Below are 21,740 nucleotides of genomic sequence, written 5' to 3'. Positions count from 1 at the left end.
AAATAATTCAGTCTACCACTGTAGGGAAGCAAACCATTAAAACAATCATTGATTTGCTAATGTAAGTCCTGCGGACTGTAAACATGACAACACTTTTTCTCCATGAGTAACTTACATCTTATTTGACTGTTATTTTGAAGATTCTCCAGTGCTCTGAATTTCTTTCAAGATTGCCCCTTTAATGCAAAGTTATTTTAGTAGAAATGAAAAGAAATGATAATAATATTAATTGCCTTTCATGCTTTGAGAAAGAACTAGAATTCTGATTGATTGAAAAATTTAAGGGAGGGGATTTAAAGGGAATAAGGTAGAAAACTGCCTAAACAAAAATCATTTTTGCTTAGTAAACTGTTAAGAGATAAAAATTAAACACATAGAATTGAAGTGGAGGGAACAGGGTTAAGCTAAATTAACTCATACTAAGAAGGTTGATTTCTGAGACGTAGAAAAACACCTCAAAAAAGGCATTAAAATATCTATTCTCACTTAGACCAGTAGAGAGAAAGTTCAGAATTGGTTATGTTAGATTGCTAGGTAATCATAAGATTATATTAAAGTTGGTTTTAATATATTTTATCACTAAGTACAAAAACAAGTTTGTATATTAGTATTAATGCCTACTAAAGCCTGCAGGGGATTAATAGTTTCCTAGAAGCTTTTTTCTCGAAGTGATGCTAAGTGTGGCTGCTTGATTTGTTAATATTTACTGTTTTCTTTATTGCTTATATTTATCCTTGAATAGAAAGAATCTTTGTATTTTGCAAATGACCTTTTACAACCTACATTGGTAATATTTCATAGAAGACACACAGAATTCACTTCATTTGAACAGGATAGAATGATATGAAACTCAAAGGAAATGGTGCTTTATTATGGCGTGTGTTATTACAGTCATATCTCCTTTAAAGGTATGAACAAGGAAACTAAAGGAGATGTGTATTGCAAAGCTGTGCAATATTGGGTGTAACCTACTCTACTTTTTTTGTCATGGAATTGAAAGTTTATTTTATCTCTGGTAGATGTACTTGGATTTACAAAACAAATGTATTCATGGAGAATTTATAGCTTTCTTTAAAGAAAGGACACCCTTATTATGCCTGATCCTCTTTAGCTTTCAGAATTATGAAGTGTCATGTAAGGATCCTTATGTCACTATTACTTTATCTCTAGTACATTCTTCTCCATTTTCCCCATTACTATATTGTATCATTCATTGATGGGGAAGGGATTATGTCTCATCTTCTTTTCTGGTGTATTTCTCCTCAGCAATTTAAAAGATATATAAGCCCTATTTTATTCCTTATATTGAAGAAACATATTCAGTTGAATATGCAGATTTCTTGTTTTGGGTTTATTTTGGTGGTGTATGAAAACTTGATTTTTTTTTTTAACATCATCTTTTTTTTTTCCTTTTAGCCTGAAAATGAAATTTCTTCAGACTGTAATCATGTAAGTATGAATTTTCCATAATTCACCATATGTGCTTTATATATATGATGACAAATTTTGGGATGCTTTTCCTGTTTTGGGAAGCATTATAGTTTTTTTTTTAGATTCTCTTATTCTTAAAAAGAGGACGATAAACCTTGTTTAAGGGCCACGATAAATCTACAGATATCCTTCCACTGTAGAAACCGGTAGCTTCTACCAAATATTTCTGTATTTAAGCTTAAATTTTTCTTTAGTTACAGCTGCCATATGAAAATAATCGTTTCTGTGCTTATCAGGTTTACAGTTTTAGACTTCTGTACTTTAAAATTGTTTCAGTTAGTTATCATATAGTCATCTGGTAGTTGCAGCAGTGACTATAGGTCCCTCAAAGCCTAAAATATTTATTTTCTGGCCCTTTTCAGAAAAAGTTTGCTAACCTCTGCCCCCGCCTATGGATAGGAATATAAATAAGAAAAACGTCTTTATAAAGCAGTCAGCTTAAAATGCATATATGCTTTGGCCTAACATTTCTACTTCTAGAAATTTATGTGTACTTAATAGATTAAAATGTGTCCATAAAAGGATATTGGTTGTGGCATTATTTATAAAGCAAAAGATTGAGAGGAGGGGAATCTCAAAATTCATCATTAGACCAAATCTGACAGAGGGGAAGCCCAAAAAGAAGCTGCTCTGTGCCTTAGAACCTCAAAGGGCTGGAGAATAGTAAAGATATGAAAGGAAAATGGGGAGCAATAGTATGCAGAAAACAAAAGAATGGATATCATAAAAAAGACAAGATTAGGACACAGACACAGAGGAAAGAACTTGTGAAGACACAAGGAGATGGCCACCTACAAGCCAGGGAGAGGGGCCTCAGAAGACATCAGGACTGTCAGCACCTTGATCTCACACTTCTAGCCTCCAGCATTGTGAGAAAGTAAATTTCTGTTGTTTAAGCCATTCAGTATGTGGTATTTCTCTTTGAGAACCCCAGCAATCTAATACATGTGGCTTGGTGTTAAATTTTTCCTATTAAAGGTAATGGAACAAATATTAAATTGAATAGCTTTCCACCTAGTAGGGAGTTCAGGAATGAATTAATGTCATTAAACAAGAGATAAGATAGTTATGAACGATTTTTTGGCCAATGAAATTGACATTACCGATGCAGTGGACAAATTCCTAGAAAAATAAACTTTCCAAAACTAACACAAGAAGTAGAAAATCTGAATAACCCTATGTTTATTTAAAAAATTGAATCTAAATAGAAATCTTCCCATTTAATTCAATTCTAGTTGTGCGAGCTTTTATTATGGGAAATTTTCTAACGTTCATAATTGGACTGAAGGTTGCAGGGTAGTAAGTTAATATACAAAAATAAGTTACATTCCTGTTGACCAGCAATGAATAATTTAAAATGAAATTAAGAAAATAATTTCATTTACATTAGCTTCAAAAAGATTTAAATACTTAGGAATAAATGTAACAGAAGGAATGTCGAGTTTACCATATGGTGTTAAGGGTTTTAAAGGAATGAAGATATACCTGGAAACTAGACTCTGAGCTTCATAAAATTAATCTCTGAAAGTGCCGTTGATTGTGCAATCTACAACTAAACCCACCAGATCTGAGCTTCTGAGTTAGACTTTTTGGTTCAAGCAGAATTTAAGTTATACTCTCTATTTATATTTTCTCTGAAAACTTCACCAGGGATTTTAGTTCTAATTTTTTTTTCTTAAAAAAAATTGTCCTTAAGTAAAAAAAGAAAAAAAGTGTGTCTAAATGGTTGTTTTGTCTGCACATTTGTTTCCTTTTATCTTTAAATGCAGTGACATTTTATCTTTTCTGTACATTAACTGAAGTGTGAATATGCTTTAACCAACTAGGTACAATGAACTTTTATCATTTATTTTTATCATAATTTATAATAAATCATGTTTATTATAACTGATGGTAAATTTCACACTAACTGGATTTTCATTTGTTTGTTTTTTCTCTTGTACTTAGTTGTTGTGGAATTATAAGCTGAACCTAACTACAGATCCCAAATTCGAATCTGTAGCCAGAGAGGTTTGCAAATCTACCATTTCAGAGGTAGGTTGTGAAAGAATTTTGTGAGTCTTTAATGGCATAGAAGAGAAAATTACATCTCTTTACCAGACCAGTCATTAAGGGAGCAACAACTCATTTAGTTACTTTACTTTTCTTGGTTTTCACATCTGTATTGGTTGAGATGGAGGCCAACGGGGATATAATTAGATTTCTTTTTGTTAACATTCACCTAGACTTACAGTAGGATGCATTGATTCAGACAAATTGATAATCAGGCTCTGTTGGTCCCCAACCAGAGAATACAACTGCTTCTGTCATCAGCGCGACTCTCACACATTTCACAATCTGCCTATGTCTGAGGCATGTCAAAATGGTTTCCCCAGGGGGCTTAGAAACATTTCTAAGTGTTCTGGCTATGCAGTTGGATCAATTGAACCACAAAGGTATATGCTTCAAATAATAGGAATTAGCATTAAAATGATATGAAAAAGATTGTTATGTGTGTTGTGTTATAATTAGATGTTGAGTATAAAGACAAAAATAATTAATGAAAATGTGTAGCATTGTATGGATGCAAATTGGAATTTTTCAGTTATTTTCTTGGCTTAGGGTAAACAACAAATATTAGTGAAAACTGTGGTATTGAAAATTTTATTGTTTTTTATTTTTTGTAATCAGTGATAGAAATTCCAGACAGCCAGAGATTTCTACATACTAAAGTGTAGGAATTATAAAGCAAACAGTTGCTATTTTTACATCGCAAAGTTAATAATCATAGATCCTGCAACATCTACATCTGTCTTCAGACTACCCTATCTGATGACGTGAGGACCACTTTCTGCTGAACTCTTAAGGAAGACCCTACCCTAACCATATAAGCCCTCAGCTTGTGTTCCTCACTTACGTCATTCTGGGATCTTGTAGAACCTGTTTTCTTTGTCAAATGTTCTAATCTTGTATCAGATATGTTTTATTCTTTTATAGCATTGACCCTTCATATTTACCTTGGAGCCTCACAGTAGAATAGCATGTCTTTGAAACATTGAGCGTTAGCTTCTAGCTTCAGTATCCTGCTCCTCAAACTCCCTTAGCTAGCTATATAACTAGGTATACATACCAATTTGATGCTATGTGGAAAATTTAGCTCAGAATATATGCAGATTCATCACAGTAATTTCACTCTTTGCTAGCTTATTTTATATATATAATAAATAAGCTGGCTTCCTTGTAACATATATGTAGTGATGGGCCTCATGTAACCTTTTGGGGTGCTGTGGTTCTCTAAAAGATTCAAGTAACAAGGGCACTTCTTGCTTCCTAGAGGGTCAGGAAAATTAAATATCAGGAAGAACATAGTTGCCAACAAGACATTTTATTCTCTATCTCCTTCCTATCTTCTTTTTTAATTTTGGAATCCTACTTCCAAGGCTAAAACAACATCACAAGAATATCTGTAAATCAAACTTATTTACTCTCTATGATTGAGCCAAATTCTGCCTGTTTTCCTCCTGCTTCATGTCAAAAATAGAATGAATCTTCTCCCCAGCCACTTCAGAGTTTACGCCCATTTATAAATATGTTGATGGTTTAATGCTGTTTTTTGCCGTTAACCTTGGAAATTTTCCTTCTGTCATATTAAATTTCTGTCCAATAGAGTAGTTGAAAAAAAGCATAAACTTCTAAATCAAACACTACACATCCTATTGTAATTGGTGAACTGAAATACAGAATAGGTACTACATCTGTGTTTTTCAGTAAGTGATTAAAGGTACACATACATTTAACTTCTTATTGTTGCTGCAGTTCAAGTTGTGCTATTTGTTTTTCTTCAGATTTTTAAACTGTTGATTGCCCAGTATTAAAGCCTATGTGAATACTTCTACTTCATTAAATTTTCAAACCCAGATGTCTGCCACTAATCCAGATTTTGTTTGTTTGTTTTTGTCTTTTGTTTTTGTTTTTGACACATGATTTTTTCAGTGATTGAATTACAAGTGCTGAGACTTTCAAGGAGCTGTTTCTTTCACTTTAGTAACTCTGTTTTGCTAAAAAAAAAAAAAGAAAGAAAGAAAAAACCCACATTTCCTGGAAATATATTCATTGCCCTCTTTTTAGGCATCACAAAAAAAGAGCTGAAAGAATTGCATTCCTCTTGACTGTTGAAGATCCATGCGCCTCTTAAAGCCAGTGTGAGACTATTTTTACTTAAATTCCAACGTCTGTTTCTTTAAAAGTAAACACAATTTTCTGTCTTGAACTGAGTCTTTGACGTGGTGGGAGCTAGACAAGAGACCCCGTGGCCTATAGGATGTGTGCGGTGTGTCATGCACCCAGCACCTTTTGGAAAAGGAGGTTGTATTTATTTTGCCCTGTGTGCACGTTTATGATAGGTGGTATAATAGTCGAGAATGGTCTCTGTTGGTTTCAAAAAACCTATAAAACAATACCTTTTCATTTGTATTCAAAATAAACATTTATGTTTGGCTCCTTTCTCTTGGCAAAACTGCCATTTTTGTTTGTTTTTAATTTCTCCAAATGCAATAGGCTTTTTCCAAACAACCTTCTTTGCTTTATAATTCAAGCTTATAACCCTATGAATAGATTTCACTTTTTATTCCTGAATTTTAGCATCTTGGGGCTGGTTTGCTTCATTAGCGCTTGTGGTCTATAGCATGCACTTTGCAGAAACGCTAATCATGTGGGATCACTCTGTGCTTGATCCACTAGATCATGTGTCTAAACCATCCAAATTAGATTTGCAGTGACCTTCTCCTTCTCAAACTTCTTGCCAGACTGCACTGAACATTATTTTAAACATGATTCTGTTCCAGACCACAGTGGTAAAGCTGGGATTCTAGTAAGTTCAGAAACGCATGTCCAAAGTCATAGTTAAGTCAGAACACATTAATGTCATGTCAAGAAGTAATATTATGTCTTTCCTCCTTCCTCCCCTTGGCTACTAGGTTTATCTAGCAATAATAGTTTGCTTTGTAGTTGGCTAAGGACTGTAACTAAATTTCACTTCTGAACCTGTTTTCCAGACCTGTTCCCTAGATTAATCTCCTCACTGTCCATAGCATTCTCTGCATGGATAAAGGGACTTCTCAGTAGAACCGTTTAGAATGATAGAACTATTCTAAAATTGTAGATATTAAAAGCTCTGTTTAATTATATCTCAGTAAAGCTGAAGTTTTTAACAGCTCTTTTTGCTCCATTTGGACATGAGTTCTAACTGGCATTTGTAATGTAGGTGTTTTCTTGCAAAACACTAATCATGTATTTCCTAGAGGGCACAGCAATCTGAGTAGGCATGACACTATCAAGAAAATATCAGACGTTCTCTCTTTTGTAAGGGTTATTTGTTGCGAGACTAGAATAGTTGTGTAAAACAATCACTTTCTTTTGAGCAGATTAAAGAATGTGCTGATGAACCAGTAGGAAAAGGTTACTTGGTTTCCTGCTTGGTGGATCACCGAGGCAACATCACTGAGTACCAGTGTCACCAATATATCACCAAGATGACGGCCATCATTTTCAGTGATTACCGTCTAATCTGTGGCTTCATGGATGACTGCAAAAATGACATCAACATTCTGAAATGTGGCAGCATTCGGCTTGGAGAAAAGGTATTCACTACACTGGCTTCACCAAAGGTGTCTTACAAACTTGATAAATGAAAAAGCTTTGTATAACTGGCATGGGAAAATTTAGTTCTGGAGGTGGCCTTAAAGTTGAGGTCCAGATGGCCCAAGATCTAAGGCTACTTGACCTGTGAATGCATCTCATCTATCTGTCACAAAATGTTTCAAGATAGTGTGGAGAAGTAGAGGAATTAATACCTGCTAAGTGTAGTGTTATCTCAAAATACTAAACTATTTGTTGTTTACCTGTAATGTTCTTCTGACAAAGCATTTTATAGTCTCATGGGAATAGTAGTTGGGTTAGGAGAGACTTGAGTTCTAAAACATTTCTCTGCATATAACTCACTGTTTCCATAAAAAAAAAAAAGTCACTTAGCACACCAGTACAAAAGAAGATATTTAAATATTAGAAAATTTTAAGATATGTGAAAGTACTTCTAACTTGTCAGAAGAAAGGCACTCTATAAATGTGATATATAATTTTCAGCTCAGAAGAACTAGTTTTAGTAAAGACAGGAAAGAAAATAACTAGCTAGCTAGTTTCTTCTTCTCTAATTACATCTGATCTTATTTTACTCTGTTGTCCAGAAGATCACAATGGAGGTTTGACCAGGTTTATTCTGAATTTGTTTGCTCAGCAAAAATGAAAAACTCTTGAAGAGTAACAGATGCCAGTGGGAGAGATAGTATGGGACCTACGTAGACATCAGCTATTATTTACTGCTGCTCATTGATCTGTTAGGAAATATAACAGAAAATAAAATCCATTTGTCTCTTTGCCCCTATATGTTCATTGCACCATGCTTTGTAGTCTTCTGTCATGGTGTTATATGCTGGAACCATACACACCAGTTCAAGCGAGGGTTTTAGTGCTGGTTATTGTCTGTCACCAAATACCTTTCGTTGATACCAACACAGGGCTCTGGCACTTTCACAGGGCACCTCCGAGTCTATCTTGAGAGCATGACGAACTTGGCATACTGCTTTCAGGCAGCTAAAAAAAGGGCCAGTTTTAATAATAAAGAAGACAGATTTTTTTCTTTCCAACAGACTCTAGAAATGGCACAAAAGCATTTAAGTCACCTTAAAGTTCCTCTGACATATTTAGTGTTGGAGATTATATCCAGTTGCAAACCTCACTCTTACAAATCTTAACATAAGTGTTAGACGCATTTTCAGGAATTAGTGATAACATATTTCATATTCGTGATTAGTGGTCCACACTTTAGAGTGGACCATTACAATTCACCTCTGTTGACAACCCAGATAATTTTTGATTAGCTTCCCACTGGCAATCTGATTTGTCAATATAAAACCTGCTTCCAGCGGTATGTGTGAGTTACTAAGTCTGCAGTGACTAACATAATTGCGGAAAATAGTAGTGCTAGAGCCAAAAGACAGGATTGTTTTCTGCATTGTTAAAATAACAAAAAAAAAACTGTTTCTGTGGACCACCAACATGCATATTTTGGTAATTTTTGTTTTTTGCTATACCTACCAATTAGGTGAATTTCTGTGTACACCAGGGCCCCCAACCCTCACATCAAAGGCTCTTGTATTTTGGGGACAGTGAGATGACTCATGCCTGTGGTTATGAAAAGCACGTTCCTTCCTATGTAATCTGCTCTGGGACTACAGCTGAGTTTAAAAATGAGGAGGCATGTCCTCAGCCCTACTTTGCCTTTTCCAAATACAGTTTACTTCTCTGAAGCCAGTTTTATAGAAATGAAAATTATCCTGAAAATTAATGAGTTTTTGACCACAGAAAAGAATATGCTCATCAATTTCAAATTTGTTGCTGCTGAAGCTTGCAAACTCCTCTGTAAATGAACTGATCTCCAAAGATCAAAGGAGAAGGGATCGTGGCTAACCTGTTTGTACCCTCTGTATGAACATGTAAATGTCATGATTTCAAAACTATAATGATTTCTTTCAAAATGTTACTATGTATAAATTTTATAACAAAGACTATATATTAATATGATCTTTAGAATCTTCTAAGGAAATATTGTCATAATGAAAGGCCAGGTCTCCAGAAGTAAAACTGTAAGTGATTTACATCCTCTGAATAGAAAGTAGAATGTGGCATCCAGTGCAGGAACTTAATGTGCACGTGTGCCACGTTATTTCTCCTTCGTACTTTTCACTCAGTAGTTATGTCATTTTATCATTCCATGCTTTTAACCAGCTACTTTGAATAATTCAGACATCCTTCTTCTCTCTTTATCTAGTGAGGTAGATCACAGAAGACCCAAAAATGTTAAAATACAGAATTTATAACAGAGATGAAAACTGAGTTCTTGTCTCCCTTTTTGAGATTAGTGTTATCCTTCTCTGTTCTTAAAATTAAAGCAAGTCAGAGGGGAGAGACGGACGATAGGGTGTATGGAGAAGAAAAAAGCCTTTCTTATCGAACTACTAAAAACTAAACAGGACACTAGCAATAGTTTTAAAACACATTTATCTCACCACAATAGAATTTTTAAAACTCATTGTAAATCCATTTAAAGGATCATTTCTTATTCATATGTCAAGCCTATGCATTAGTAACTTTTTTTGACCTAAATAATTTTATTTTCTTGTCGATAATGTACGAGTGTATAGTTCACCTTCCTTGCTTTTATTCATATTCAGTAATTAGCCGTCTGGTTTTATTTGTCAAATATTTGCATACATTTCAGTTATATGACTCAGATGGGCTGAAATAAAAAGCTCAGACTCTGGGGAACTGAGAATTCCTGAAATATCTTTATTTGAAAAAATCAAAGTTACAATGAATGAAAACGTCTAATGGAGGTGACGTTATGGCCCAGTACCAATATGTGGTACTACAATTAAAATTAAACCTCACATTCTTTAGGGAATGCCAAACCATGGTGATGCTGCCTTAAATTCAATAAGAAGGAAATGAAACCATTAAGAAATATAATAGCCCTAGTTAATCTTACTGGCAGCGCATTTAAAACAGTTAAAAACTCAAAGTATGTAGGGAAGTGCTATGACTCATTACATAGAAGTCATTTCTTTACCCTGTGATGCCGGGACTAAAGGCTGAATCTAAATCAAGATTTGATGATCATGCTATTATTTTCAACCTCTTTTATACAATTAAGACCTAATTGCTAGCAACGATCTAAGAAAGTTATTACGGGCTACTAAAATTTGGTATAGGATATTGTTTTATAACATAAAATGTTTATAATTTTCATATTCTATAAGTAATAAGTGACTGATATGTTTCTGTCCAAATCTTTGTTATCATAGGCTTGTTTTTCCTTTGGGAAGTGGAACTGGGTAGGCCTTGCCTAAGTGGGTCATAAACTTGAGTGTCACACAAATTAGGAAGAAAAAAATAAGCCTAACTTTGAATTTCTGGGGTTTGTGTCCTCTTTTCCTCTTTTCTCTGTCATTATTTTTTTTGTCACTTGTCCTTCAGTTTAGATATCTGTTCAGTTTTGTTTAGATATCTGTTCAGAATTACTCTCCAAAAAAACTTTTTGGTCATCTGCAGTTTTGGAGCATTAGATAGAATCATATAGCTAATGAGAAAGGTTAAGGTGCAGATAGAGAAAAGGAAGACAGAAGCATCTGCTAGTATGCTATGCTTCTTAATATTTTTTGGGTCAGCAAACATTTTCAAATTTAATGAAACATATGAACCTTCCTTGGAAAAAATATACAAAAGCTACATACAAATTATTTGAAACTCACTGTGTTGAGAGTTTTAAAATATTAAATATTAAAATATACATAGAATCCAAAGTCTAGAAAAATAAACAATGGACTCTTAGCTGGGCTTCTTACATCCTGCAGCTTGGATGAGTTGATACACTCGTCTAGGCCTGTGTTTGCTCATCAATAGGTACACAGCTCTTACCCCTCTTCTCAGCTATAGTAGGAGAGAATGTGAAAATATTCATGGAAATACTTGGGAAGTAGTGTGTTATAGAACAAATTCTATTAACAAAATTTTTTTTAAACTGTACATTTTTTGTTGAATTTAAATTTTGCTTAAAGTATATGTTTCTCTATCTGGTTTTAGGAATCTTTTTATTATATACGGATTATTTCATAGACGTATTTTACTATAACAGAATTTTATGTGTTTGTTTAAATAAATGATAACACTATATTTTCTGCTTCTTTGGTTTGCTGTATTAATGATTATGCCTCTCAAGTTATTGAAACATGTTTTCTGAGTAAAGAAGATTAGGGCTCTTGAATAGAAACTATGTAGGGGAAGTTTCTCATTTTGAATGAATGAATTCTTGTGGTTGCTATGGGGATGGTGCAGTGTACAATTAAAGGTAATTGGATGGTTTTAGGAAAGCTGTCCAAAGCAGTTTGTATAAATGATAGTAATCTCATTAAAATCACATCAAGATAAATCTAAAATGTTAGAGTGAATATTATACTACAGATTGTACATATTGAGGTCTTCGTAGACAGTATAGAATAGAAAAAAGGAGAAAGAGACTAATATCTTTCTCAGTCGATTTTTTAGTTTGTTGTTTTTTAACCTGACTAAAAGCACTATTATTTGAGAAAATACCTAGCCCATAAAGATAAATGAACAGAGATTTCTGCGATATTATTTCAGTATCGACATGAGCTATGATCAGAGCATAGGGCTGATGTAATTCCTTTAAATTTTTCTGATATTTTAAACTTTAAAAACTCAGGTTTTTATTTCTACTGGTAACTAAACTATACTTAATTTCCCAGGATTTCTATTTTCATTTTTAATATGCAAGTATTATATATTGCAACCAAAGATTATTGAGGACATTTTCTATAACTTCCATAGTATGGTTTATTCCAACCTGATTTCTCAGTAGACTGTCAACAAGCTAGCTATATGTTGTCTTTTTTTTTTTTTAACTAAATGATGTTTATTTGAAACTCACTGTGTTGAAAGTTTTAAAATATTAGTATTCTTACTGTTTTAGGATGCACATTCACAAGGCGAGGTGGTCTCATGCTTGGAGAAAGGCCTGGTGAAGGAAGCAGAAGAAAGAGATCCCAAGATTCAAGTCTCTGAACACTGCAAGAAAGCCATTCTCCGGGTGGCCGAGCTGTCCTCAGATGACTTTCATTTAGACCGGCATTTATATTTTGCTTGCCGAGATGATCGGGAGCGTTTTTGTGAAAATGTGAGTCAGCTCAGAAACTGTTCTTTTCTTCTTTTCATTTTAAATATTTTAAAATACTCTTTCAAAAATAAAATAAACTAACATAAACCTCACATGCAGGAAAGCCACTGGAAATGGGAGGTGGAGTTGGTCTCAGGATAACAGAAAATGATACCGGATGCTCGGCTTTGATTTAACATCTAGTTAACAGTTGGCTTCTGACAACTTCTGCATTTCATTTTTTCTACTTTATCTAAATTATCAATTTCAGTTCTTCTCTGTTTGTATTATATTTATTTTACCAAGGAATCCTATTCACATTTATTTCATGGCTAAAACTTTGCCATGTTACATATTTATATTTATATGTTTTTGGCTAAGATGAAAAAAGCAAGTGGCCAGCTTTTAAAACCAAATCCTTGATAACTACTCACGGACCCAATAGAACAACTTTCTAACACTTTATTATTTTTTGTATTATTTATTTATTATAACTATCCTAAAAGGTGTGAGGTGATCATTTCAGCGTGATTTTGATTTGCTTGTCCCGGATGATTAGTGATGTTAGCACTTTTTCATATACTTACTGGCTATTTGTATATCTTTGTTAGAAAAATGTCTTTTCAGATCCTTTGGCCATTTTTCAAATCAGGTCATTCATTTTTTTTGCTTTTGATTTATATGAGTTCCTTTTATTTTTTTTTAAATTTTTTAATAGTTTTTTAAAATTTTTCAGTTACAGTTTACATACAATATTATATTAGTTTCAGGTGTACAACATAGTGATTAGACATTTATATAATTTATGAAATGATCACCCTGATAAATTTAGTATCCATCTGACACCATACACGGTTATTACAATATTTTTTACTATATTATGCTATACTTTACATCCCCATGACTATTTTGTAACTACCAATTTGTACTTCTTAATCCCTTCCCTTTTTCACGCATCCCCCCAACCCTCCTCCCATCTGGCAACCATCAAGATGCTCTCTGTATCTGTGAGCTTGTTTCTGTTTTGTTTATGTTGTTCTTTAGAGTCCACATATAAGTGAAATCATATGGCATTTGTCTTTCTCTGTCTGACTTACTCTACTCAGCACAATACCCTCTAGGTCCATCCATGTTGTTGCAGATGGCAAGATTTCATTCTTTTATTTATTTACTTATTTTTATGGCTGAGTAATATTGCATCGTGTATGTGTACCACTTCCTCTTTATCCATACATCCATTAATGGACCCTCAGGTGACCTCCATATCTTGGCTTTTTCAGAAAATGCTGCAGTGAACATATGGGTGAACATGTCCCTTCAAAGCAGTGTTTTGGGTTTCTTTGAATTAGTACCCAGAAGTGGGATTACTGGGTCTTTCTTTGTTATAGAGTCTCCTTTAAAGTTTATTTTGACTGATATAACTGTTGCTACCCCAGCTTTTTTTTCTCTCATTTCCCTTTTCATGAAATATTTTTTTCCATCCCTTTACTTTCAGTCTGTGTGCGTCTTTCAATCTGAAGGAGGTCTCTTGTAGACCGCATATGTAGGAGTCTTATTTTCTTATCCATTTCGTACCCATTCTTATGTCCTTTGATTGGGGCATTTAATCCATTTGCACTTAAAGTAATTGTCGATAGAAATATAGTTATTGCCATTTTATTATCATATTTTTGATCTTCTTCTTAAAGACGTCCCTTTAACATTTCTTGTAATACTGGTTTGGTGATGATGAACTCCTTTAGCTTTCTCTTGTCTGGAAAGGTTTTTATCTGTCCTTTGATTCTGAATGATAGCTTTGTTGTGTAATCTTAGTTGTAGGTCCTTGCTTTTCATCACTTTGAATATTTCATGCCAGTCCCTTCTGGCCTACAAAGTTTCTGTTGAGAAATCAGCTGACAGTCTTATGGGAGCTCCTTGTAGATAACTTGCTGCTTTTAAGATTCTCTCTTTGTCTTTAACCTTTGGCATTTTAATTATGATGTGTCTTGATGTGAGCCTTTTTGAGTTCATCTTGTTTGAGATTCTGCATTTCCTGGGCTTGTATGTCTCTTTCTTTAAACAGATTCAGAAAGTTTTCCATCATTATTTTTTCAGATAGGTTTTCAATTTCTTGCTCTCTCTTCTCCTGGTACCCTGATAATGTGAATGTTGGTACTCTTGATGTTGTCCCAGAGGCCCCTTAAACTATCCTCATTTTTTGGATTCTTTTTTCTTGTTGCTCCTCTGATTGGGTGGTTTCTCCTACCTTCTATATTGCTGATTCAGTCCTCTGCTTTATCTAATCTACTGTTGATTCCCTCTAATGTATTCATTTCATTTATTGTATTCTTTATTACTGACTGGTTCTTTTTTATGGTTTTTATTTCCATTTTTATGTTTCCTTTCTCTTTGTTGAAGTTCTCACTGAGATCATTGAGCATCCTTATCACCGGTGTTTTGAACTCTGCATATGGTAGATTGCTCGTTTCCATTTTCTTTAGGTTCCCCCCCCCCCTCTGGAGCATTGTTCTGTTGTTTCATCTGGGACATGTTTCTTTGTCTCCCCATTTTGGCTGCCTCCCTGTGTTTGTTTCTGTGTACTAGGTAGAGCTGCTGTGTCTCCCAGTCTTAGTAGACTGGCCTTATGTAGTAGGTCATAGAACAACTTTCTAACACTTTAAATAGAATAATGTCCATCTTTACAACAAAGTACTGAGCATGACTTGTGTACACTCTCACTCTGCCTGCTGAATTAACAGCTGAATTAACAGCTTTAACTGTCAGAGCCACTGATTATAAGAGTTTTATTGACTATAGCATGATATAAAAAGGGAGACTCACTGATTCCCTAATTAACAGTATATTTGGAAATAAATGACAGTAGACATTATGGGAATTTTTTTTCATCTTTACTACAGGCACTATTTTCTTTCAAAGACTACTAAATTTTCTAAATGGCTGAGCCATTCGTTCAGAGGTACTCACCATTATATTAATTTAACAGAAAATTTTTTTAGGATTGTGAATAATGACCAGCATAGCTACTTAACTAATCATCATCATCACCATAATGTATATGTTCCATCTTACAGACACAGGCTGGTGAAGGCAGAGTGTATAAGTGCCTCTTTAACCATAAATTTGAAGAATCCATGAGCGAAAAAGTAAGTATTACTTTCTCAAATCCTCTCAAACAATATTCTTTTAAACTGATAACAAAATGTTAATGACTGATAAAGCTTACACATTTCCCAAGACGAGATACTTGGCTTTTAGTAGAGAACCAAAGCATAATTTGCTTAAACCCAGGAAATGAAGCTTAAATTGTGATATCTGGACATTGGAAAGCCAATTGAAAATCAGTTTGGGGAGTAACATTGAAGAATTTTATATTAGAATTACACTGAAGCCAGTCCTACATACTCAGGAAGCTTAGGGTAACCAAACCAATGTGCTTCATAGGTAATTAGCTGTTGAATTTTTCAGCAGCTATCTCATTAAGCGTTCTCATTACTGTTAGTCCTCTACTGAATGCAGGAATCTTTTATGACTTTGAAAAGGAATTATTTTTGGTATTTCTATCCTGTTATTTACTTTTCTATGCAGCTGAAGAAATGTTTTTCATTTCAGTTTCTTTACTATTGAATAATTATATTTAAAAAGTATGAATTGGAACTTCTGGAATATTATGTCACTTAGATACTGGTAAAATTTACTTTAGGAACATTATTGAAGAGGAAAAGAATACTTTATCAAGTTCATGTATTAGAATCTACCCAATATATATATGTTTAGGACAGCTGCTATCACAGCAACAATCTGCAATTCACTGTAGAATTCCAGGGCTCCCCGACCTTTTACCCTTGCCTCTGTTGCCGAACTAGTTTAGTACGCTTGCGTTCAGTTTTAACCAAACTTAAAGATAGGCATCTTGGTAACAACTGCAGTCGTCGGCATGTGCTTGGCACAGAGCCTCTGCTTGTCTCAGAGGTGCATGTGGACAGCTGAACTCTGAGCAGTCTCACAGCGCTCTTGCTGCACTCTTTTCTCAGTGTCGAGAAGCGTTAACAACCCGCCAAAAGCTGATTGCCCAAGATTATAAAGTCAGTTATTCATTGGCCAAATCCTGTAAGAGTGACTTGAAAAAATACCGGTGCAACGTGGAAAACCTTCCTCGATCCCGGGAAGCCAGGCTCTCTTACCTTCTGATGTGTCTGGAGTCAGCTGTGCATAGAGGTAAGAGTTCATGTCTTTTTATCCTTTTTGGATTCACATTCGAAAGCCTCTTATATCTTTAAATGTTGGTTTTCCCCTATATTTGCTCTTTTGAGTACACTTGCGCCTTGTGACTCAGGATTCTAGCTTTGTAAACATAACTCTAGGAACTAAAGTTTGGTTTCCCTAAACCTTGTCGAAGCCCTTTCCTCCTGGCTCATCAATCCCTGATTTTGTTTTTCTTTATATGTGGCTTCTTTTTTTTTTTCCTTTTCTTACAAAGTATATTTCTTAAATCCAAATGTCTTAATTTTTAAAAATACATAGTGTGTAGCATTTTTAGGAGAGTCAGTAGCATGATGATTTAGCACATAAGCTTTGAGTCAGAGAGACATGGTTTCAAATTATGGCTCTGTCACCAAACTAACTGCCTTGGTGTCCATTGTTTACACTTCTTAATCTCTCCAAACCTCATTTTTCTTATCTATAAAAAAGGATAACTATGTTGAGGAGGTTATTTGACATAGCACTTAGCATACAATAAGTGATAGGTATTGTTATTGTTATAACAGTGATGCTATTAGGAAATTAAACAGTAAAAAATGAAAGTATTACATCCATAGGGTCAGACTCATGGTCTGTTTAGTCCAAAAATCAGTCCCTGACAAACGAACCAAGAAGGATGTATAGAAGATCAGAGCTGTCTTCCTTAATATTGGCTACAGACTACAAAAATGAAATTCCCAGCTCTTATTGAATAAATCGTGCTGGAACAACAGTTGGTTAGTGATTAAAAAGTTAAGTGGAAAATAAATTAACCATTAAATAAAGCTCAGAACTTTTTGGCGATTTTGTTTCAAATCTGGATATTGAAAGACTCCTAAGCTTGAAAGCAATGGAATAGCAACCAGAGGCCATTTATGGCCTTGAATTGAATACCAAACACAGGACACTTTGGACACATTGGAGAACCTTGATTATGGTCTAGGTGTCAGATGAAGTTTTACTAAAATGGAAAGGTGAATTATTGACTAGTAAAAGCATATTATAAGAGTATATAAAATGTAATCTAATTTTGGTATTTAAAAAATAGAAAGTTAATATCCTTGAACTGTAAATTAACAAGAAACACAAAGATTCAGTAAATAAATGGACAAAGGATAGGAAGATGATCCAGAAAAGTTATACAGATCATTAACATTAAAAAGACTGATTATATTAAGTGTCAGGATATGGAAAAACCGTAACTATCGTACATTGCTGATGAGAATTTAAAATGGTACGATCAATCACTTTGGAAAATAGTTCGCCAGTTTCTTAAAAAGTTAAATGTACATCTCTCATATGACCCAGCCAGCCATGTAACTCCTAGGTACTTACCCAAGAGGTATGAAAGTATATGTCTGTATAAACTCTTGTACATGAATGCCAATAATACCTTTTTTTTGTAATAGCCCGAGACTAGAAATAACCCAAATGTTCATCAACAGTTGGAAGGGATAAGCAAATTGTAGCATATTCACATCATGGAATAATATTACTTAACAGTGAAAAGGAATGAACTGTCAATACATGGGTGAATCTTTAAATAGTTATGCTGAGTAAAAGAAGTCAGACAAAAAGAGTCCATACCTTATGGTTCCATTTATATAAACTTCTAAACAATGCAAAGTAATCAACTAAGCTATAGTCACAGAAAGCAGATTGGTGGTTAACGGGATGGGTGGGTGGGGTGGAGAGGAAAGGAAGCGAGGGCTGCTAACAGAGCATGAGGGAACTTTTAGAGTTGATGGATATGTTCAGTATCTTGATTGTAGGGATGGTTTCACCAATGTATACATATGTCAAACTTATCCCTTCGTATGCTTTAAAAGTATAGTTTATTATATGTCCGTTATACCTCAGTAAAGCAGTTTTTTAAGACATTTCTTAAGCTTTCCCACTTGGCCTTTACAGCTCAAGGAAGGTAGGGAGCTGTTGTTAATATTTGAAGTGTAGTCTTTTCCTCAAGCTTTAACTGTATAGATCATTAGGGATTATTCTTGGCTTTCATTTTTACCCAGGTAGTTATCTTATTGATAAGACTTCCATTGTCAAAATGTTTGCATTATTAGTTCAGTAGTATAAAATCTGTATAATGCAGAACACTGACAAGGTCAACCCTAGTCTCTGGAGTTTTAAACTCATTTTACACTGATAAAGCTTTTGCTAAATTCTAAGATTTTCAGTCTGTATAATAGCATAAATGGTATACTATATTCTATGTAAAAACATGTACTTTTAATATGTGATGATATCTCATCCTGTTGTTCACCATAACGTTATAACTTAAATCCCAACTTAGGGCGACAAGTGAGCAGTGAGTGCCAGGGGGAAATGTTAGATTACAGACGCATGTTGATGGAAGACTTTTCTTTGAGCCCTGAGATCATCCTGAGCTGTCGGGGGGAGATTGAACACCATTGCTCCGGATTACATCGAAAAGGGCGAACCCTACATTGTCTCATGAAAGTAGTTCGGGGAGAGAAGGGGAACCTTGGAATGAACTGCCAGCAGGCGGTAAGGAAACATTTTCTACTGCCATTTTGAATGTCACATTTTACCAGCTGAGGAGCTTCTTCCTGACCCTCCCAGCTTGCTTTATGTGGATCACTCGTGACATCACAATGAATATTAGATACTAAGAACCAGACACAGAATATTGTTCCTTCAGGCATATCATAGTAAGAATGTGGATTTTGCCACAGAGCAGACATTTGAGCTCATAATCAATAAAAAGAGCTATATACTTAAAGAAATAAATGAAATGCATTGTTCGCTGAAATGTTTTTTGAAAAGGTAACTTGCTAGAATCGATTTGCTAAACTCAGAATCAAGGCAAACCCAGTTCTGGTGAACCCAAAAAAGCTTTCCACCAAAAGAGAATTTGCCCATCTCAATAAGTTTGAGTTGAGGCTGAAAGAGCTGAAATTAAGTGCCATTTTCTAACAGTTTCTTTTTATTACTGATGTGCAACATGGCATGAATTCCAAGCCTGAAGAATCAAGAAATGATGTTATTTTCAAAATCATACTATCTTTTCTTGTTAGACTAGGGCAACTATGCATGGAAGGGTCTTTCTTTCTCTACCTCCAGACTCTACACCCAGTTCTATAAAGACAGTTAGGAAAAATTAGCATACTTTACTTGAGAAGGTAAAGTTATTTTTGTCCAGGGTTCATTAACAGTTGAATAACTACAGATCAGGTACATAATATAAAGTTAACAAAGTATTATAGATACAGTGCCTCTGCTTCATGAACACTGTCTGTGTTTATTACATTTTACTGTATAAAAGTGTTTAAACAATTTACAATTCCAAGTGCAGCCGTGGTACCCTGTGCAGTGTACCCCATACTTTCTCCTACCGCCCTTTAGGAAGCGCAAAAGGTATAGTTCAGCATTAGAAAGCTGAGGCTCTTCTCAGGGAGACTTTAGGAAACTACAATTAATTAGTCTTTTATTTTGTCGTTAGTGTTTTTAGTAAAAACAATATTATTAGAATTTTAATTTTCCTGCTAATCATGTAAAATCAGAATTTGATAGTCTGAAAAGTGAAATTTCCATAGAATTTTGCTGTGGAATAAAATTTTATCTTAGCTCCTATTACCCTGACCCAGAGTAAACAGTAGTGTATGCATCCCATGGTAGGAAAAATATACAAATGTAGCCTCTTCTCCAAAATACCAAGCCTAGCTAGATAGAAGCCTTCTGGATGTAGTTCCACAGGAGCAGTCCTTGCTGGTGATTGTCCTGGGAAACCTCCGTGACAACGTGTGTGCCTGTGCCCCAGACTGAGAATTAATCTAGACACCCTATGTTTGCATTTCATTCTTAATGCAGCATGGTTAGAATAACCACCCCCCGCCTGCCCCCCCCCCGCCTTTTTTTTTTTTAACTGAGGCTACACTTGTACTAAGGTGCACAGAAGAAAGGAAATAAATTGGTTTGATTTTTTTTGAGGCATCTAGCTAACCTCCAGGGCTTTTTGAAATTTAGCTTATTAACAGAGCCAGTGACTCAACTTGAAAGATAAATAAGTACCACCCTTTGTGCCCAGAATAAAAGTACTTTCCAAACCCAGAGGTTAAACCTCAAATAGTGAAATGTGTGGTTTTGCCCACATTAAGTTTAGCCAACTGGGTAACAACACTTTGTTTTTTATGGACCCATGGTTATTAGGAATTGAGGGAATAAATGATCCAAATTAAAAAATTTTCCTTAGTTTTCTACATTATCCATCCTCAGTCAAATGGAAGAATATTTTGAAATCATTTATTTTAAGTGAGTTTCTTTCTTCCTTTTCAATGTTTTCTTCCTTGATACAGTAGACTTCCATACAAGTGGGTGACCATTAATGTTCTCTATTCTCTGTTGGTTGTGCTTTGCTTTAGTGATCTCTCAACAAATAGTAAACTGTGAAGCATAAAAATTAATATTAATGAGTACATACTTTTTCAACTGGCACCATAATCATGAACTTATTAAATTTTCTTCAATTATGGCTGAATGAGTCTGAGCCCAGTCTCTCCCAGGCTAAAGATGACTGTCCAGTCTATTCTCTAGACTAATCATATTTCAGAAGCATTTCTCCAGGTGTTTCCTAAGCAGTCAGGGGCTAGAATAGATATATAATCATGTAGCAATTTACATTCTTAGTGTTTATTTCCTATACTGCTGTTATTGGGTTCCAGAGCGGCAGCGACCCTTTGAGCCATTAGCCTACTACAGTCCATAGGGCACTCATTGCCTCCTTTTAGTAGCCACAATCTGGTGCATTCTTTGTGAATTCTCCAAGTTTGCCTGTCAGTCATGGATATTTAACTGATAAAGTTCTTGCAAAGACTTTCAGACTCCCATCAAAAAATGCAAATAGTTAGGTCTTTGTCAACAACTGTCACTACTAAAATCCATAATCTTTTGACAGTAATCTTTCTATCAACTAACCACAGCATTTTGTAGCTTTTCCAAATTGCCACCAAGAATTGGTATAAATAATTTCCATCCCGGGATACTGAAAATCTTTCATAGTTCTCTGTCTTGATTATTGACTTCTTTTAGAATAGACAGAACGGGATTTTCTTTCTTTTATTTCCTTTTGATCTGTATTCTCTGATCAACATGTGATGGGGTCAGTCCTTTCATGTGAGCCTTGTGAGATCGTAGGTCAAATGTATGAGGATCAGAGAAGGCTTCTACAGAGTCTAGATCTGTGTGTGGCACAAAAAGGCTCGAATTCTTTAACTTGGAA

General features: G+C 34.7%; 1 protein-coding gene across 1 annotated transcript in view; it reads left to right on the top strand.

The window, feature by feature from the left end:
- The window catches only part of GLG1 (golgi glycoprotein 1), a 107,765-nt gene that overhangs the window by 58,221 nt on the left and 27,804 nt on the right, over nucleotides 1-21,740 (top strand). Inside the window, exons 2-8 of the mRNA XM_011379915.2 lie at nucleotides 1,417-1,449; nucleotides 3,439-3,525; nucleotides 6,894-7,109; nucleotides 12,074-12,277; nucleotides 15,328-15,399; nucleotides 16,288-16,471; nucleotides 18,795-19,009. Coding sequence (XP_011378217.1) covers nucleotides 1,417-1,449; nucleotides 3,439-3,525; nucleotides 6,894-7,109; nucleotides 12,074-12,277; nucleotides 15,328-15,399; nucleotides 16,288-16,471; nucleotides 18,795-19,009 — 1,011 coding nt within the window. The remainder of the gene's footprint in view (nucleotides 1-1,416; nucleotides 1,450-3,438; nucleotides 3,526-6,893; nucleotides 7,110-12,073; nucleotides 12,278-15,327; nucleotides 15,400-16,287; nucleotides 16,472-18,794; nucleotides 19,010-21,740) is intronic.

Source organism: Pteropus vampyrus, unplaced genomic scaffold, assembly GCF_000151845.1.
Source record: "Pteropus vampyrus isolate Shadow unplaced genomic scaffold, Pvam_2.0 Scaffold379, whole genome shotgun sequence".
NCBI classification, from domain to species: domain Eukaryota; kingdom Metazoa; phylum Chordata; class Mammalia; order Chiroptera; family Pteropodidae; genus Pteropus; species Pteropus vampyrus.
This window is presented reverse-complemented; position numbering and strand designations above follow the sequence as displayed.